This window comes from Vanellus vanellus (assembly GCF_965231255.1).
Source record: "Vanellus vanellus genome assembly, chromosome: 1".
In the NCBI taxonomy this organism is placed as follows: Eukaryota; Metazoa; Chordata; class Aves; order Charadriiformes; family Charadriidae; genus Vanellus; species Vanellus vanellus.
This window is the reverse complement of record NC_138905.1, coordinates 104515640-104536238: the sequence shown is the minus strand read 5'-3', so window position 1 is coordinate 104536238 and position 20599 is coordinate 104515640. Positions and strand designations below refer to the sequence as shown.

General features: G+C 42.1%; 1 protein-coding gene across 1 annotated transcript; it reads right to left on the bottom strand.

Moving 5' to 3' along the window:
• Nucleotides 1-487: 487 nt before the first annotated feature.
• GPR89B (G protein-coupled receptor 89B) lies at nucleotides 488-19770 on the bottom strand. The gene is made up of 14 exons (XM_082492385.1): nucleotides 19685-19770; nucleotides 16089-16148; nucleotides 15104-15207; nucleotides 13498-13604; nucleotides 12450-12551; nucleotides 9160-9280; nucleotides 8825-8905; nucleotides 5410-5519; nucleotides 4035-4123; nucleotides 3549-3641; nucleotides 3108-3203; nucleotides 2444-2533; nucleotides 1733-1798; nucleotides 488-1570 (listed from the first exon to the last, which is right to left on the bottom strand). Exons 1-14 carry the CDS (start codon nucleotides 19724-19726, stop codon nucleotides 1364-1366), a joined length of 1368 nt encoding a protein of 455 aa, XP_082348511.1. The 5' UTR covers nucleotides 19727-19770; the 3' UTR covers nucleotides 488-1363.
• Between the last annotated feature and the right edge of the window lie 829 nt (nucleotides 19771-20599).

Sequence of the window (20599 nt, the reverse complement as noted above, 5' to 3'; positions counted from 1 at the left end):
CTGTGGCGACTCTTCTATGCTATACTTACAGCAGTACAACTGCTGTGAAATGGCGTAGGCCAATGTACTCTGTGCATTGCGCTCCCTTCTCCCACTAACATTGCGGAAATTTCTTTCACACATTAAGCTAACTTCATAATTCATAACTCAAGATGTTTAAGCACTATTCTCTCCCCTCTGCATACAGTTGTGGATCATGGTAGTTAGAATAGCATACATAATTCAGCCATGCAGGTTTGTCTAACTCCAAGTCAACACCACATGGTCTTGAATGTGACATAAATGGCTGTGTAATACTGCTGCTGTACACTTTGCCTCCTTGCTGTACACTGAAGACAACACAGAAATAAATTCTTTAGAGTGGCTATTTCCCCGTCGCCGGATCTTCCTCTTACCACCTATGATTTATGTTCCAGAACAATTTTAAAACAAAGCAAGCCTAGGAGAGTGGCTATGGGAAGCTACAAGTTTAAGTCACATGAATAAAATTCACTTTTATGTCTTGAATTGCATCAAGAAGGGGAAATGGGTTACTGTAGAAGAATACACAAGTTGTGAGGAACAGCAAATTTACAGCATATAAGGTAAACAAATTTGTAATATATAAGGTGAACAAGGCATAGCTGCGGTCTTTGACTTCACACCAAAACTGAGGAAAGAGGAATCGAAAACCTCAGTTCCATTTATGCAGGGAGAGAAAAAAAAGTTGAGACTCAATAACAGAAAGCTAATCTCCAGCTCCTAAGGACAGTAGGTACTAGTGATACACACTAGCACACACTTCAATACAGAAATGGAGTGAAATTCTCTCCACTTCACTTCTGCGAGGCAGCAAATTGTAGCCATTTTCTAGCTCACTTCCAGCCAAATCTTTTGGGCTGACAAAAAACAACTGTGATGCTTGCATGAGATATTACAAAAGCTTATTTAATTTCACAGGCTCAAACATTCAACTCCAGAACTGCCATCCTCTGAATCACAATTACGAGTTGATTTTCAACGGAAAAATCGCATTTCCTTGGTGCCTTCTCTGAAGATGTTCTTCTAACAGTACGAGGTTTTACCTCAGACAGCCGACTATGCAAGTTCCAATGCCCTCAGATATTGGCGTACCAAGGAGTGCCCTTATTCCTTGGCAATGAACTATCCCACATTCAATACATGCATCCCTTTTCTTTCAAGCTGTGGCACCCTAACAAAATGAGCCACAGAGCTTGATGATGACACACGTGGAAGTTCAAAGAGCCAGTTACACTGCTGGAACACACAGAATAGTCCCGGCTCTCTTCAAGTTTTGCAGTCCACAGGAGTCACAGCAGTGCAGCTGAAAGGACAGAGAGCAGTGCGTAACTGCAGTCCTTACTTAGAGGGCCATATGCTTTTCTGGGGCTTGTTTGTGTGCTAAATAGAGAAAGAGGATACTAGACAGCGCACTAACTAGGAATATCACATCGAACCAACGATGATAAAAGTTGAACTGGAGCTCTCCCAGGACTTCTGTAATAATAGTGCGATACTCTAGAGGCATACTCATCCGTATCAGAAGCACTGATGACACAAAGTACATACCCTGTAAATTAAAAAACAGAGAAAGTAGTTATTGTATCACAATTGGCTATGTGGCTAACATGGGTCAGCATACAAACATTCTAGTGTGTGTATATGTATACACACACAAATAAGTATGTATGCATAAATGCACATACATGGGCCCACGGTTCCACATACTCACCATTATTTGTGCTAAAAGCAGAACAATAACATTGGAGGACTTGCTGCTGGAAATGGCATAGAAGAACTAGGAAAAAAAAAAAAAAAAAGCAGTGGGAACAAGCAGTCGGATACATCTGATGTGCCTTAGGACTGCATGGAAGGTGCACACCTTTCAATAGTTTTTAATTTAAAAATGCATACTTTCCAGAGGGGTGTCCGTACCCTACCTTCAGAAGCTTGCAGTCTTACTCTTAAACATGAATCTCCCTAAGCCCGTGGCGCCATGTGGTAAAAGTCATATAATGATATATATTTAAGTATAAGCTTAGGTAGCAAAAGCCAGGTAAAGACAATGAGTCACACGTCTCTTGAGTTAATGCCTTTCCAATCCTACCAGCAGCTCAAATTAAGCAATCTAAATTGTTTCAATCACCATCTCATCAACCTTACTACTAAGCCCTGGCTACAGCATCATTTTGAACCCTTGCTTACATTTAACATCTCATTTAACACCTACATCTCTTCCCAACAGTAGTAACAATAGAGACTGAGTGGAGAAATACACTGCAGAAGGTATTTTTCCTCCCTTCCTCCCTCTGCAAGCATTTATATTGAGATATTTAAAACACAAATATGCACTGAAAGTTTATACAGTATTTGTCCCATCTAAAGTTAAAGATCTGATAACAGCTTTCCTAGTCCAAAACCACATAAGACTCCTGGCTCTTACCTTTGTAAGTGTGATTAACAATCCTCTGATAGAGGTAACTATGATTATTCCAACAAGAATAAAGGAAATGTGCTGAGACCAGAATTTTACCTGTATCAACAAGAAGAATACAGTCAAATCTCTAATGCTAACCCCATTTACACCACATTGTATTAGCTGCCAATTCTTCAGGGTTTTTTTATTTCCTAATTGTACAGATATCCATTGTAGACAGGTTTAAATAACAGTAATTTTCACAACTATATTAGCAATTGTTTACTACAAACACATGAGAAAAACTTTTATTTAGCTTACATCAATCATAAAAAAAACCCTTATTCACAGGGATATATTTAAAAAGCGTAAATGACAGAACACCTATGTGCACAAGCATATATTATCACTCTGCAGTTAAATGTATTCATCTAAGCAAGTTGACTAACATGCTTCTATTTTCCCAAAACAAACAAGCAAATCACTGTCTCTCTGGCAAGACCACAGTACCATCCCAGCATAAAATCAGTGTAAAAGCAAAGTTCATGGTGCATTTTCCTGTCCTCCTCAATAAGTCAGAAGTCAAAGACACATTCTCAGGGCTCTATCACTCTCTCCCTATGAGCAGTATGATTTTACTTAGATAAGACAGGAATTGCTGAAAAGGCTGTAAGAATTAATAAAGCCTCACATCAAACTGGATTCCCAGATAGTTTACAGTGATCTCAATTCCTCTTGTGACTGGATCAGTCTTCCCCACACGGTCAAATACAATATTGATGGTTGCCTGCAAGAGAGAGATGGATTTTCATTCAAACAAGAAAACAAAAGCATACCTCACTGTTCCACATGAGATACACGCATGACTTACTTTGTATCACCAAGGAAAGGTGCAGGGGGCAGTCAGACTGTCTAAGAAGGTGCAAAATGCACACTTGTAAGAATTGCTTGTCTAATGCTCTACACAAAAAGACAGATCCAGAACTTTATTTCAACCAAGAGCCAGTTTCTTTCAGAACTTCCAGAAGCAGGATTTTAAGGAAACTGGAGCATTACTAGATGAACTGCGTGTACAGCATAATCTAAGACATTTGCATATGTCCACATAAAATGTATTAAAACATTTACGTACCATGAAGATTTTCCAGACACAATAGATGGAGAAAAAATAACCCAGAAAATTGAAGTATTTTCCCTGGAAAGTTTTGGAGTACTCTATTCTCTCCTGGAAATACAAAAGGAGGGAAGGGGAACAGAACACAAAAAACATATATATCATTTCCACAACCACCCAGAACACAAAATTTTAATAAAGCACCAAAAGTAGCAAACAGCTTTATCCTTCTACACCTCTTAATTCAAATGTTTCTGGACTCAAAAGGTTTAATTCAAAAGTTTCTGAATGGCTTTAGGGACCTAGGCCATGCACCAGTATGTATCTGAACTGGAAGGAAACTGCCATCTAGACCCCAAATTAAAAAAACAGATCCTCACTCCACCACATCACAACATTTCAACATTTACCTGCTGAACAGCTTTCAATTTCTTGCAACACACATTCTCTTTCAAACTACTCTGGTGTCCCAACACCCACCTGGGCAGTTACTTTGCTATGTACCTTTGTTGCATGCAAGTCAGCAGTTTCCAGAAAAAGCTGCCGACTCAGCTCTTCTAGAGCATCCACTTCTTGCTGGATAAGGGACAGATCTGGCAAACCAGCACAGTCAAGGCTAGAATATGTCACAAATTCTTAATCAAAACCAAAACATTCCCCACCTTCAGCCCAAGGGTCACATCTAATGGTTTGGACACTTCTTTGATCCAGATCAGTTTTTTGATTCAGTCTTAATGCTCCTTGTTAATACTGCACCCAAAGAAATCTCAAGGATACATGTATCGCACACTACTCCATTTTAAGAAGGTAGGCAGTGCACAGTATTTAGGCAGTCATGCAACAAGCTCTTTATTCCTCTCCCTGCAGAACATATCACAGAATAGAACCAGAGCTCTCAAAGGCTGCTGCTCCACTTTGATCAGTGTCCCTTGTCACTGAAGTGCATCTCACGATATGTCACTCATCTTCATTAAAAAAAAACTGCTGAGTAACTGCTCCAAGAGATTAGTGATTATTATGAAGAGTCTTGTCAAATACGCAAATTCTGATTTGGCTATTCCCACAGCTAGTGGGAAAGGAGAGGAAGAACTGCCCTCAGCCTTAAATATGCAAACTGCACACTGTAGGTGGCCTGGCAGATATTGTTGGTAGGCAACTGTAAGTTACAGAAATACAGACCCTTGTCATTCCAGATTCCTTTTACCCATTTCATATGGGCAGAACAACTTCTATTCACCTGTTCCCGTCCACCTTTTCGTCACACTGCTGTAAACATCAGTGACCAGCCCATATCATGAGAACAATTTATTTGGTCAACAAGTTGCTTCCTGCCCTTCTTTTTCTCATGGCTTTCCAACATGGCCAGAAAGCCAACTATAGGCTAGGTAAACTGCTCCAGCAACCCATTGTTTTGCTTAAGTACGCCACAGGTTCTCCATCCTGGAAAAGCATATTTCATGTTATGAGAAAAATACACATGCAGTTCAGTCATATGAGCAGAGGACAGAAAGTTGCCTCCCACATCAGTGATGTGATAGGGTAGACATCTGCAAGTGACACCAAAAGTGTGCACAACTGTCCTGTGATCTGCTGTACACCTCAACCATGGTGATGCAACAGCACATTTACAGTTCAGGGCAGCAGCATACAGCTCCTGACTGTCACAGTAAAGCTATGTGTCCAAACCCTGGGCAAAGGTCAGACAGTACAGCGCTAGAAAGCAAACTTCCCAGGAGACATTAAGTCTTTTCCTCAGACTGCTGAAACATGTTGAAACACAAATGGTTTGTAAACGGCCCAAGTAACACTCTTCCTTTCAAAACAGAAGAAAGTAGGAGCCACCTCCCAAGGCAGGTGCCAGCATGCAGACGAAGGATACTTTCACTGCCTGCAACAGATGTTGTAACACTTTTGATCATTCCCCAGAAGCCAGTGGGTTTGTTATGCACTTCTCCTCTCTGGAACATTGTCCTGTGAGCCACTGCGATCCTGAAAGAACAGAAAACACAAGTCCTTAGGAATAAAGTATTTTTATAAAAAATAATTTAAAAAAAAAACAAACAAAAAAACCCCACCAGTTCCTTAGAAGACAATGTTAAAGTATATTCACTGCAAACAGATGCCCCTCTTTTTTTTTTCCCCCTAAGCATCAATCTTGCTTCATAACATTATCTTGATTAGCTCTGGAGTACAGCCCAGATCTAATCAAGCGAGATTCAATGAGACACTTCACAAGACTTCCATTCAGGATTCTGCTTCAATCCTTAAAGGGATTTAAACTCAACTAAAAATAAAAATTCAAATGGTTTTCTCAGTCATATGATTAGTTGCTTTCCTTTCCTCAAACACATTACTGTGCTATCTCAAGTTCAGGAATTGGAAGACTTCTCATGCTCCTCTCTCCCCTTGAACACCTCTTCTTTATCACTGCACATCCGCCTCCTCCACAGAACTATGAGCGCTGGATGGTATGCAGCAGCGCTCTGATATGCTGTCACTCACTACTGGGCTGCATGACAAGCTGTTATGAAGCAGAAACACATAAATCCATTACTGGACTGAACCACTGGATGCTTCAGGCGATCTGAACGTGACTCCTAAAGCTAATTCCAACACTACAGCAGCAGCTGCGTATTGTCCCTCACACTCCCATGTGCACTGCAGCATAATCCCCAAGAGCAGTGCTGGCTTCTGGCCTCATTCCCTCACATTTCTCCCCATTGAAATTTGTGAGCCAGTTATCCACTTCTAAGCTGAAAACTATCCATAGGATTGTCAAGGCGATCCATGATTCGACAGTGTTTAGGCCCTTTCTTGTAGCTGCAGTGAGTATTGCTACATTTGGCACAGAGCCCTCTTCAAGGTTGTTGATAAGCAGTGTAATAAAAAAAAAAAAAAAAAAAAAAAGAATCACTCCTCCTTCACATCCAGCAAAAGAAACACCCTTGGGGCACCCGACACAACACACATAAAAGCACATATGGCCACAGACTACAAATAACAGAGATCTTAGAACAATTCAATTCATCCTGATAGCTGCCAAATATAAGAATTGCATTTTTAATCCTTGCTTTCTTCCCAGTACCCGATTCACACATCCCATCCCAAATGATCTACAGCATTGCAGCAAAAATGCAGCTATGTCAAGGCAAAGAACAAGGCTATAAGCATACAAAGGCAAATCTTTTCTTTTGAAAGGTGACAAGGATCTCTGTACCCACTTAGTAATAAGGAGTTTTGGAAACCTCATAGAAAGGATCCACAGGCAAAAACCACACACTTTGTCTGTGTAAATATGTGATCTATGTGATATGTGATCAGATAGGCTGATGTGACTCTAACATGAAGCAAAATGAAGCAATGGTGTCACAGAATCTAGCATTTCAAACCTGAGGCTTAGTCATGTCATACCTGCAAGGATGAGTATAAAGAACCTGCCAACCTTAGAGGCAAGTTTCCATATGGTTTTACTTGATTACACTCAGGAAGGAGAGAACAATAATTCCTGTGCATCAGGGAAAACAGATTTCAACAACTATCTCCTCCTCACAAGGAAGCCAGTATGAATAAGGGCTGGTATGAGAAGAAATGTCAGATCAGCAAAGAAACCAAAAAAGCTTTATGTTCTATTGCCTTACAATCCTTGTCTGCATTGATAAGTTCTGAGTTATCAGCAGTACTGAAAAGATGACCAGCAAGTAACTGACAATTAATGGAACTGTAGCATTTACCCTACACTGTAAAATACTGCTATTCCTGCTTGTTCTGCCAAATGATTTGGATTGTGTTTGGGCTGATACAAATCTAAATTTTTAAGCTCTGCTTCATATGAGCAAATAGTCCAATTATGCAACCTACTGTTCCCTGTCAAAGCAAAAAGAGAACAAAATCTACAGAACTCAAGCTTCTGCTTTTTCTTGCACATTTCTGAGACTACACAGTTGTGGGTTTGTTTTTTTTTGGGGGGGGGGTTGTTTGTTTGTTTTAAACACAAATACATGAACTTCAATATAATTCCCAAACCATTAACACTCTTTATGTGGCTCTTCATAATGGTTAGAAAGTTGCTATATTCAGAAGGTTTCCTGGCAATAGGAAAGCAAGAAAGTGCTATTCAGTTACAAGTCCCAGACATCCTTACTTTTACCCCAACATCACTCTCCCTGGACCAGAGGTCCAAAAAAGCTGTACAAAACAAAAGAGCACAAAGTCAGAAACAGCATTATACAATATCTTTTAACTCCAAAGCCAGTATTTTTGTATGCTCCTAATCAATTAAACCTGAGTAATTAAATTCTCTCACTACTTAGTCTCACACATGACCACAAATACTGAGTTAACATTTGTTCACCACTTAAGATTTTCAAAGGGGAAAAAAAAATGTTATGCTTTAACCACACTTTCATAGGCCAATACCAACCAGCAGATACATGCTGGTGACTAATTCAGCAAGGCTACGCTATATAAAAGGTCCTTCATCACACATTAAAAGGTTCCATTAAAACATTAGTGCATCAAAAGTAAAGTTTGGGGGACTGCTGTGAGAATTCAGTGTCAGACAATCAAACTTTTGAAGTGACTATGGTGATTTTATTTATTCTACACAACTAGTAAGGCATGTAATATGTAATTTTTAACAGGACACAAAAAAACTTTTATGTGTAAATAAATTACATTGTTTCCAAAAGTAGGTTTTTCGCTTGGGGTACATAGAATAAGCTAAACCAACAGAAGCAGAGTTCTGATAGCACGCTTGTGCACTATACTACATTCACATTATCAATGTTTTGCAGTTCTGCAAAACTGAACTAAGGTAAACCTTGCCATTTCCAAGAATATAGCTGTGTCCACACCAGCTCACTAGCCTGCTTCAGCTTTGACCAGGAAATACCAGATCCACAGAGCAGGAGAGCGCTCAATACATATGAGCCAACTGTTGTACTGAAACTGCCAGTGAGCACCAGCTGCGGAGGCTTACGGATCAGGAGAGAAAGGTGCCCATCTTACAGACTAGTCAAGCTGCCATCAGAGAGTCACAGTTTGTCTTGGAAGCCTAATCTGTGCCACTGCAGTAAGAAAGGGTGCTATTTAGCACACGTGTCTGGGGAAAAAAACAAAGTTGTGTATCAGGCCAGAATGAAACACCACACAAACCAAGCCAATTCAGCGATCTGTTCACTGGAACACGCAACCCTGACAGGACTAATAATCTTGGTAATTTCAAGAACCATCTTGTACCATACTGACTGAAAACACTTTAAATAAATAATTTCATGCTACTGCTGCCTTCTCACCTTTTTTTCTTGCTAACAATCATATCCATAGTCTGAAGGAGTCGTCGCTCCAAAGCCAGAATATCTGCATCTGTCACATTCCTGCAAAATGAAGATACCCAATTAGGCCAGCTATCCCATTTCAGAGGAAATAGGCACATGCCCATGAAATAAAGAGAAGCTTGTATAAGGAGAATATGCTCCAGCAATAGAAATGGTTCTAGTATGTAGATGTGGCAGTAGTTAGTTTCAGGAAAAAAAAGCTATGAAAAAACTTGAATCGATGCCACAGGTAAAGCAGAAAAAAAAAAAAATCTCAAAAAGGTGGACAAAATATTTCACAAGGCTCCAATTACCTGAGAAAGTAGGACATGTAAGTGTATGGACAGTTGACAGCCCCAAATCCTGACAGCAAAGCCATGAGTGTCACCCCAATCACACCCACGCGGCTGATGAGCTGTTCTATAGAAAGGATTCCTGAGAGAGGAAAAACATGGCATTAATAACCTTGCTCTCTTCACTCTGCTCCGCACTTGGTGCTTTCACAACATAACACACATACAGAGCTGCTTAATGAATCTGACTGCATTCCCACTGCAATGTCCAAAAGTAAGATGAAGTACAGTCAGGGACTGTGAAAAGAACGGGGTAGAAAGTCTCCCTCAGAAAGCACATTACCATGCTTAGAAACAGGGATGGGAAACTAGCTATGAAGAAGCATAAGACACCTAGAGAGGACTAACAGTCAGCATTTTGGTTGTAAATTAATAAGACATTAGTGATCACACTTTGCTGAGGTAGGACCACAGATCATCCACCAGAGACTATAAAGAAGGCATCTTCTGCAAAGCCACTTCTGCAATAACCAGGAATAGAGTTACCAAACCAGTTAGTCCTAGCAAACTGGCCCAAAAATGTCCAAACCATAGAGAGGAAGCTCTATCCTGTCAGCTGTCATTAGAATTGACCCCTCCAGATCACACACAATTTGTGCTTGTAGGACAATGGGGTGATGACAGCATGGGAAGCTTATGCTGCTCCTGGCTGTTCAGTATTCATCTTGGGGGTACGTACACATTGTTGAGGTGAGCACCAACAAGGCATTCCGCCCGAGCACCAAGTGAACTCTAAAACATATTTTCACATAATACAGCATGAACATCAAGGCTGTGCTGTAACCAACATCAAGCACTGAAGCTGCATTTATTCTTCTCAGCCATTAAACACAGACCTCAACCCGTCTTCTCAGGATACAAAGCCATGTGCTACTAAACATCACTCACTTTTTAGGGAGCCAGTTATAGAGCAGCTGCCACACACAGCACATTTGGAGCTTACATGATTGCAAAGCTGAGATGGCCAAGCGCCAAGCCACATTTCATGCTTCAGAGAAGGGGAATAAATGATGAAAACACGGCAAAAAGACTTCACAAAGGGAGACTGAGACACCCAGTCATGTGCAGCTGCGTAGAGATTTACACGAGCTACAGAATGTGCTACAATACACTGGCCTTTCACCCCACACACTGTCAGACAGCAGCAGCTAAAACAGAGGTGCCTTCAAAATGACATGACATTCCACTGGTTAAAGCAATGCTTCCCCATAACACTCACAGCAACCCTACTCTTGTGATCAGGTCAGATAAAATGAATGCTTTATCAAGGCAGATAAAGATACAAGTTTTATTAGAATACTAGTATGTAATTGAGTAAAGCATAACCTTCCTTCTACTATGAGCTCCCACACTCGGGTCTATTAAACAAGCTGCAGATCAACAAGGGCTCCTGACTCTGACCTCAGACTGATGGTGCATTTCCCAGCTGCAGGACGCTGCCATCACCATCCCCAGGCAAGGCAGCCTCTGGCACAGGATGCCACCGCAGGTACTTGAAAGAGTCCCACTAGTCAGCACAATTCCCCAGCTGCAGCACACCAGTACACACACAGGTGAGCAAAGTGGGGCACACCGAGGAAGACACCACTGGTAATGTACTGCAGTGTGAGGGGCTCTTTAAGCATAGTCTCCTGTCACGTCTCCCTCCACAACAGGATCCTACCTGTCTGAACTGGGCCACCACCACACAACAAAGCCCTGCAGAAGCCTTGTCAGTACATGCAGGACAGCAGCACCCTGGAAGTACAGCAGGGAAAAAAAAAAAGCCTAGAATCCCTTGCTCTAACCTTATGTCTAGACCTGGTAGGATAAGGCACTGTACAACTGTTAAGTGGAGATCTCATCCTGTAAAGCGGAAGATAAAAATAGAAAACACCCCACTACCAGTTCAGGAAATCTGCAGTTGTTACGCAGCCTCACAGAAGCTTTTCAGTGATCTGAAGAGGATTACCTAAACCCCATGGCTAAGTTCCCATTGGGTTATTATGATCTGCCATCTCAAGTGCCTTTTGCAACTCAAAGTGGATACACATTTTTCTTGGCAATGAAACACTGGGCAGAGGGATCTGCACTATATAATAGCTGTGGTATTTCAGTGGCAAATGACACAATTACAAAACACAGATACACACTTTCTATTAGGAAAGTTTTAGGATCACAGATGAAAGGGTGAGCAGACTCTACAGCATTTGATATCCTTCAATTTTTCTCCTACAGATTAGTACAGAGTAAAGTAGCCTCCTAGAGAACAGAAAGATTAAGCTGATAGTTATCTATGCAGGCAGACATATTAACCAATTTGAGTGGAACTGACTGTATTTCACCTGTTGAGAACAATATACAAACAATTTCCCAGTGCAGGGGAAAGGCAACATAAGTTACACAGTAAACCCGGGTGACAAATAGTCTGGTTCTACAGTATTACAATCCTTCGGCACACTTAGGTGCCTGCAGGGTTCAGTACAGTTAGGCACATGCTAACAATCTCTGTTGGACACAAACTAGCCCAAATGCACATAGTATCTTCACACTATAAATACTCTTGCTTCCATGACTGCAAGGCACAGATACCCAAGTTAATTCTGCACATAAATAGCTCTGGCGTTCAGCAGAACTTACCAACTCACACTCTAGTACCATGCAACTGTACTGCCTCTGGACTCAGGCAGTGTACAAAGCTGTACCAAAGCCAGCACGCACTGCCAGACGCGTTGCTGGCTACAGTCTATATAGCTAGGGTGTTCAGGCACCCTGCCATGTTTTGTCAACTGGACAGCCACCTGTGTTAAACTGATCTGATTTCAGTCACAAGAAACAATAATCTGACTGAAAAAAGTCAGATGAAAGATTGATTGCCAATTCTCTTCTTACATAAATTAGTTTTAGTCTCCACAAGACAAGAAACCACTTAATCAAAATTGCAATCAACTTTTTGTGAAGATGAAGGTAAATCCTCAAAGAGCACTGTGTTCTTACATACACTAGGTTCAATTAGGACTCATTCACTTCCCTAAAGTTTTCCTGTGGTATTGGAAAAAAACTTACACAAATAATTCAAGGTATATCCATCCATATCTGTCAGTCTGACAACCTTCAGATTGCAGATTTCAAAGCAGAACAGACCCTCAGCTGTAAGAACTACTTTCTACAGTCCCAGCTGTAGAGCTAACATAATAATAGCTCCAAGATAAAAGCGAGATAACAAAGCCTATTTTCAGGAGGGAAGGCATGAGCAAGGATATGAAACTCACCATGTTTTGGGCTGAGGATAGGAAATGGATCCCCCAGCTTCCAGAAGAAATACATGAATGTCAACCACAGAACACATGCAAAAAGCAGTTTCTGTCTGTGCACTAATGGAGAGAAAAAAAAAAAAAAAAACAAACAAAACACACCACAACAGTATTTTAAAGAAGTTCTTCCTTCAGGGCTTCTTCAAGCTTGCAAAATTGCTACATTGATCCAAAGGCTACTTTTGAGCACAGGTAGCCAAAACAGGTGCCAAATGACAGAGCTACAGCTAGCAGTATGCACCCCTTCACTTCCTACAGAACCAGCTATTTGAGACACAATTGTTTGCAAGTGCTAATGCAGCAACACATCACTTTGGCTTTTCCCCAGAGACATATGAGGAGGTGAGGAGGGCTGCACTATGAACTGGGGATCACTTAGCTGTGTCTTTCTTGTGTGACCCTGAACATGAAATCTGAAAACTTCATCTTCATACCAAAACTACACATTTAACACTACATGCCTAAGCTTAATACAAAAGAGCAATGAGTATCAATAGCTCATGGGTAAGTGTCCATTAGAGCATGCAAGAGGCCTCATCCAGACAGTAGTAAGCAAAAAAAAAAAAAAAAAAAAAAGAAGCAAAAGCAATTTACTGAACTTCTCTGTCTCATTTCTTTTACCCCCTAGCAGAACAACACAGCCTTGCCAAGGGTTCCAGGATTTGGCTGCAAGCTTAAAATTGTAAAGGAACAAATTCCAGTAACATTAGTCTAAAGTGTTCAACTTTGTCAAAACCCATGAAGAAAAGCTACATTTGTTGGGTAAAGTATCACCTCACTGGTCAATACCTGGTCAAATACTGGTCAATGCTTCACGCTAAAGCATTAAGTTCCAAAGAGAAGTTATCTAGCCAGAACAAAGCCAGCAGAAGGAGGGAGCTATGGGCATAGGGACCAACACATCTCTTTCTCTCTCTCTCTCTCTCCCCCCCTCTCAGAAAAGTTATTTCTCATTTGCATACATAGTCTCAAGTTAGCAGCCCACTGCCATAAACCAAGTACTCACATAATCTGATATTGCTCACAACAAAGTAACCAATGTAGAAGGGTACCATGAAGACTAGGATGAGCAAAATGACACACAGGTTCAGCTTCCAGTGAAAATACCGAGAGCTAAAATAAAGTCAAAATACTGATTAGCATACTATCATAATACAACAAATTTCTCAAAGACAATCACATGTCAGTGCAATGCTTTCAACTACATCAAACATTGGATAATATTGGCCTAGTATATAGAATATTCTGGATTTTGTTTGTTCTTTGGGTAGGAGGAGAGGTTGTTTGTTTTGTTGTTTTGTTTTTTTAATATAGAGCTCAAGAATGTGTATTTCAAAATTAACAACTATCCAGAAAAACACACAGGGTTATTTTATAAAATACTGTATTTTCTACCGTGAGTAATACCAGTTGCAGCATGAGTCATTTGATTTACTGCTCATCTAGTTGAACAGTAAACCAAAAGTAAGTATAAGCAGTAATTAATTTCATAGTGAGTGACTGAGTCAAAAAAAGGCTAATTCAAATTGAAAAGATTAAAAATATTTAATGTTCATAATTCAACGTGTTTCACTTCAAAGCAAGTTTTCTCATGTGCAAGACACTGTGAAGCAGGAATTTAAAAATATACATATATACCAAAATGACCAATACTCCTCTGACTAAAGGAGATTAGTCAAATGCAGATGAGATTCATCTTGGCTGAACTGACTTTTCACTTAGCTTGAATAGAAAAATACATGTCCTATTCCCAATATTACCTCATATCCTCTTTAAGCCCGGGGGAAGGAGAAATTATGAGGATCCTTGTCTTTTTTTCCTAGTTAATTCAGAGGCATTTTCATCTATATTGATGTCCAGCCCTTTATCAAAGCTTATAAAAGCATTCTCCTCAGTGATCTCTCTGGCTGCAAGCTCTACCAATTAATGACACACGGTCAGAACTAACATTACCTCTTACCATTTTTGTATTTCTTGCCCTTCAACTCCTTTGACTGCTCTCTTATACTGGTATGACGAGAGAGAATAAATAGGAAACCCAGCTAGCCTCTACATGTTACTGTTTTATCTTCTCTTTCCTACTGACTTCTGAAGTAGACAGTTTTTAACATCCCCTTTATGTAGAAGTCCTCACCCTATGTCAAGGGAGGATGTGCCTTTGATTCACAAATACCGTATTATTACAGAAGTAATTTCCACTCCATAATTACCTTCACATCTTATTCGCTGCTCTGACCAAATCAGAAAAACTAGCGCTTATAGTTTCTATAGTGCTTAACATCTGAAAAGTGCTCTTCAGCACGATCTGAAGCTTCGCAACACTCCCATAAAAGAAACCATTTCTTTTAACTTCACAAATGGAGAAAGTCAAAGTCTAAAGCCTTGCCCTAAGGACCTAGACCACACTAATAGCAACTGCATGAAAAATCACGAGCTTATGACTCCTAAACTCATGTCCTGTCAAATAAGTAAATCCTGCTGCTCAAACATCTTTGTTGAGAAGTTGACAATTTTCTCACACAATTTCCCCCACCCAATCCATTCATTTAGAAGTTGGACTGAAGCTGCTGAACAGAAGACAGGCTAGTCCTTGAGTGAGCTTCTAGACTCACCTGCTGTTCAGCACCCCCAAAATCTCAAAGATGATGAGTTCAAACATGGTACAAGAGAAGGCAAAAGTCACAGAGAAGATCACCTGGACCACATACTGTCGCACCTGCAACAGAGAAAAGCCAGAGACATCAGGCATTTCCATTCCTAGAATGACATCCTGATATCCCTCAGGTAACAAAAAACAAATCACAAGGTACAATGGCACACAACTGGGTCTCTTGCTTCAAGGTACCTTGCCCTTTATCTAAATGGGAAGAAACCAACAGTCTGTTAGAAAGCAGAGAGCAAACTCAAACTCCTAAGTTGCTCAGAATAACACTGTTTGCAGCTACTGGCACATTTAACAGAGATGCCTTACACAGAAAGGATGTCAAGCATGCAAAGCCCTATGTCAACTTGAGTAATGATAGACCCTTGCTAACAGAGCTCTTGGATCTTAACCTTAGATTTAAAAGTAAGATCCATATCTGGAAAACTTTTTGGATCTGAATTTGGCTTGCACTTAAGGCATCTCTGACCTAGACTATAATCTCTCATACCCCTCTAGGGATAGGAGAATTCAACAGTTTTATCCCATCCAATCCTCACAAACAATTCAGCCATAATGAACACACATCACTGAGTTTGAAGTTAACCACTGAATTTGATTTTGTCACAAAAATTTTACAATTACATAAGGCAGGGTTACTCAAGCAAAAGGCAAAAGTTTCCCATTACCCCTGCACCTCCTCCACCTTTTTTCATTCAACAGTGGCCAATATGGAAACTCTCACTGGCCCCAGAAGAACCCATTTCCTCAGATATCTAGGAGTCTTCCAAACAGAAACACAAGAGGGAATTAAAGCTAAAGTAACTGTAGAGACAAATAAAAATAAGATAAGAGAGCTTAAAGAGAGGAAGAAGGCCAAATACAGTTTCAAAAATATTTCTATAATGGGGAGTAATTTTTAAGGTATAGAATTGTTATGAAATGCTGCTTCTCACCTCATAATCCTTGAAGAGCTTACGCATGAAGAATAGCCAGCCAAATCCAAAGAACAGCACCTGCAGAAGAGATGAAGCACTTAACATTTGTAACCATCAACTTGCAAAATACAAAGCTACTTCACTGTTGACCGTAGATGAAAGAAATGGAAGGAAAAGAGCTGGCCCAAAGTACCGAAGATCCACAAAAGATTAACACTTGTCACAGTACCATGGAGAGAACAGTATTTTTAATATTCAAGTGTAGCAGACACAGAAGGCTACGACCTTATGAAATATCCAGTCAAGACAGCCCATTTGTGTGTTCCCAAGTTCTCAGAATTCCTCAGTTCCTGGCCTGCCAGAATCCTTGGCACTGTTGTCTCTTGTTTCACTCTTCTAATCTACAGAATTAAAGTTTATAGTTTTTACAGGAAACACAATAATGGAGGCAAAGTGAACACCTGAATGTCCACAACATACACATCTTTCAGGGATAAGCAAATTTTACAAAAATATCTGCTGTTTCTTTAAGACTAGAAGTACATTTGATTTTTATGGAGAGGTCTTAACACTAGATCTGGTTACACACCGACACAATGTGGAACAAAGGTGCTAAAAGCATCTCTAAGGTAGAGAAAAGGCAGTGTTGGATGCCTCAAACCACTACCCGGAGTTGCAAAAAGCCACATAGAAAAGGTGGGTAAAGCAGGACTAGCCAATAATGCTTTGCATTTCAATGGCTCTCAGAGCACTTCACAAAATTTAGTTAAGTTTCAACACACACACAAGGAGATGGACTTAATATCACAGCTATTTTGCAGATGAGTTACATGAAATAAATACAAATTAAGCAATATGGTCAAAACTGAAATTACCAATCTTCAGCCAGAAAAAGAAGATTGGGTTGTCAGGCCTCTCATGGGTAGCCCAGTCTATTCCACAGAAGACTGAAAACAAGTGTAATGATTTAAAAGAATCCAAGCTAAAGGAGAATTCAGAAGATAAATAAATATGTCTTCAAACTGGAAGATTTAAAATAGATATTAGGAAAAAAAAATTCACTATGAGGGTGGTGAGGCACTGGAACAAATTGCCCAGGGAAGCTGTGGAGGCCCCATCCCTGGAAGCGTTTAAAGCAAGGTTGGATGGGGCTTTGAGAAACTTGGTCTAGTGGAAGGTGTCCCTGCCCATGGCAGGGGGATTGGAACTAGATGATCTTTAAGGTCACTTCCAACCTAAACAATTCTATGATTTTTTACAAGGGTAGTTTTGACCAAAGCAAAGAGAAAAATCAATGTATGTCAGAAAGCATGGGACAACGACAGTATTTCTTCTCAAGAGCGCATGGAAAAGGCCAGACCATTCTGGCCCCTGTGGAGACAGGAAACTTTCAAAGGCAAAAATGCAGGAATCATTGTGGATGATTCCACTGTGCATCAGGAGCAACTGGATGCCAGCAGCAGCAAAGGTAACAGAAGAACATGATTTACAGACAAAGAACACCTGAAAAGTTGGGCAAGGAAGATGAACTGCATTTGCATTGAAAGAAGAACTGAAATAGGAATGAGGTCTAGTGATTAGTAACAGCTGGCAAAACTTGTTTGAGGAGGACTTCAGACTTTAAAGTAAATGGTAGCAAAAAGGAAAAGGTAAGATATTTCACAAGCCTCCTACCTACAGGTCATAAGTCAAAGAAGTATGATAAGCAAGTGATACTTACATAAAGTAATTCCACATTTAACAGTGCAAGAGGAAAAAGGTAGAGACAAATGCTTCAAAAAAAAAGTAAATAAAGTAAAAAAAAGAAATGAGGAGATAATCAAGTACAATAATAACAGAGGAAGTTTATTTATAAAGATTAGATTTCCCTTGTGTTCAGGACTGTACAAAAGCATAGAAAGATGTTATCTTAAGAGAGCACACTCTAAGACACCGCAGGTGAACATGACATGTTAAGTCAGAAAATTCTTGAGCCTTTGACAATTACATGCAGCAATTTAAATATCTAACTTGATACTTTTGAAGATGATAGGAAGATGAAAAGCTGCCATCACAAATGAAAGAAGAGCAATTAGGTAAGCTAGAACTTAGAATGGAAATGATAGGAGCAAAAATCAAAGAATTATCAAGTAGGAGGACGTTGTAGCTCTAAGAAATGCCCAAAAGCTGTCCTAAAAACTGTCAAGAAAACTAGAGTTGTGCATGACAGACTATATAAGACAACCAACTGCTCCTGAGAAGAGAAAGGTCCTCTTTTCTCAGCTCATCCTTCTTCATTACAGAACAAAAATTTCACACCAGCTCTGAAGCTCATCAGATCCCTCTGTGATCCAGTTAAACTTATTTAAACCAAATACTGGAGAGAGAGCACAAATAAGAGATTATGACTGTGCAGCAAAGTGGAAGTGAAGAGGGAGCAGAACCTTCCCCTTTTGGCAGAAGCAAACAGTTGGACCACCTCAGACAGGAGGAAAGGATTGGTTATTGAGGAAAGGAATGGTTATTGAGGAGACAGTGAGGTAGCAAGTACTGGAAGGTCAAAGAGAACACAATGGCAAGATAAGTTACTAGCAAAGGAAGCTAATAAAGAAGGAGAGGGTATTTCCTCCCACAAAACAATTAGACAGTTTTAAGTATGTCAAGACCACAACCCACTTTGTAATGATAAAGACAGGATGACATGAAATGTTTTAAAGGGGTCCTAGGTGAATTCAGCTGGTGTAAAGCCAAGACTACTTGACAGATGATGTTGATGGCAGCAGAAAAAAAAAAGCTGAAGGAAGTGCTGAATCACAGATGGATCAATGGAGGAGTCTTTTAGTGGTGTCTTTTTCAATTCCTCAAAGCAGATCATGAAAAATCTTCCAAAGTTGTAAACAAGCAAACTCCTCAGCAGACACAAATGATTAACCTTCTTGAAGAGTATCGGAAACAAAGTACTACAAAGAGAATAGCACGATTAACTTTCCTGTCTGTCCCAACAAAGAAAATTTAAATTTATAGAAGTGATGCAGTACTACAAGAAGAGCTGCATTCTCCACAACCTTATTTACTGAACCTCTTTACGCATTATATTCTGACTTGACAATTGCAGGAGGGCAATGGTCACCCTGACAGGTAACAAAGCAGTCCAAAGATGCATGCACCTTATCTTCTCCCGCAATAGGAACTTGGGCGATAGAAAAGGGCGGGCGGCCATAACGAGACAAACTGGCAGCCTCACACACCCCTAAGCGTGCAGCGAGGAGGTGGGCTTTTTTTCCCCGCCTCTGCTGCCGAGCAGCGGACGGCCAAACGCATGCAGGCGGCGGAGCCGTTCCCTCCGCTCAGCCAGGCGAGGCCAAGGGGGCCCAGGGAGCGGGGCGAGGGCGACAGCAACGCCGTTGCTGTCGATAGCGCTCCGCGTCCCCCATCGCCGCCGCTCCCTCAGCCCGCCCGAGGGCTCCGCGCATGCGCGCCGGCAGGCACCGCCCTCACGCACTCCCAACGGCCGCTTCCGGAGGGGTGACGAGCGGGGCAGGCCGCGGCGAGACCCACCTCACACTCCCCCGTCCCCGCTTCCCTCCTCACCCCTCCAGGGCGTGGGGAAGCCGCGCCGCGCAGCGGCGGAGTACCTGGGAGGTGACCATGATGCCGGAGTCGATGAGGAAGCTCATGGCGGCCACCGGCGCCGCGACCGCCGCCACCCGCCCCACTTCCGGCCCCGCGCTTGCCCCGGCGGCTAGAAGTGCGCAGGCGCGCGGGCGTCTGCCCTCAGCCCGGCGCACCGCACGCCTCGCGGCGGGGCTAGGGGGCGGGGCTAGGGGGCGGGGCTAGGGGGCGGGGCTAGGGGGCGGGGCTAGGGGGCGGGGCTAGGGGGCGGGGCTAGGGGGCGGGGCTAGGGGGCGGGGCGGGGCTAGGAGGCGGGGCGAGAGGAGAAGCTCCGCCCCGTGGGGGAGGGGCAGGTGCTCTCTGCCTCGACGGGCGGCGGCGGGGGCGGGGCGTCGCCCCACCGCGGGGGTGGGGAGAACACGAGTGGGCCGGGGTTCTGCCGTTGAGTGGGAGCTCTGGAGGAAACCTGGGCCCTTCTCCTGGCCGCTGTGGAAACTCCGGGGCGAGGGGTGCCCCTCCGAGCGCGGGGGGGAATGCCGAGGGCGGGAGGGAGGGGGTGGCCGTGGGAAGGAGGTGCAAACGCCGTTGTGCCATGTTAGCACCCGCTTTGACTCCTGTGCAAGGGCAGCGGGGCATGGCCCACCTCCCCACCCAAGGGGGGGACCCATCTCCCGGGTGGGGGCCTTGCCATCCATCCTCCCTCGGCGCCGAGAACCGGGCTGGGGGCGCCTTGCGCGCCGTGCAACTGGAATGTGTCAAGGAATGGGGCCAGGAGGGAAGTCGAAGTTCAAACAGGGAATTTCCTGATGCCTATCGGTGTGAGTGGGAGCCAGTCCTTCATGTCACAGCCACGTCCCCGCTTGAACTTTGTAGCGTCTGTATCTTTTTTTTTTTTTTTTTCCCTCTCAAAACACACCTAACCTTCGCCGCTCAAAACT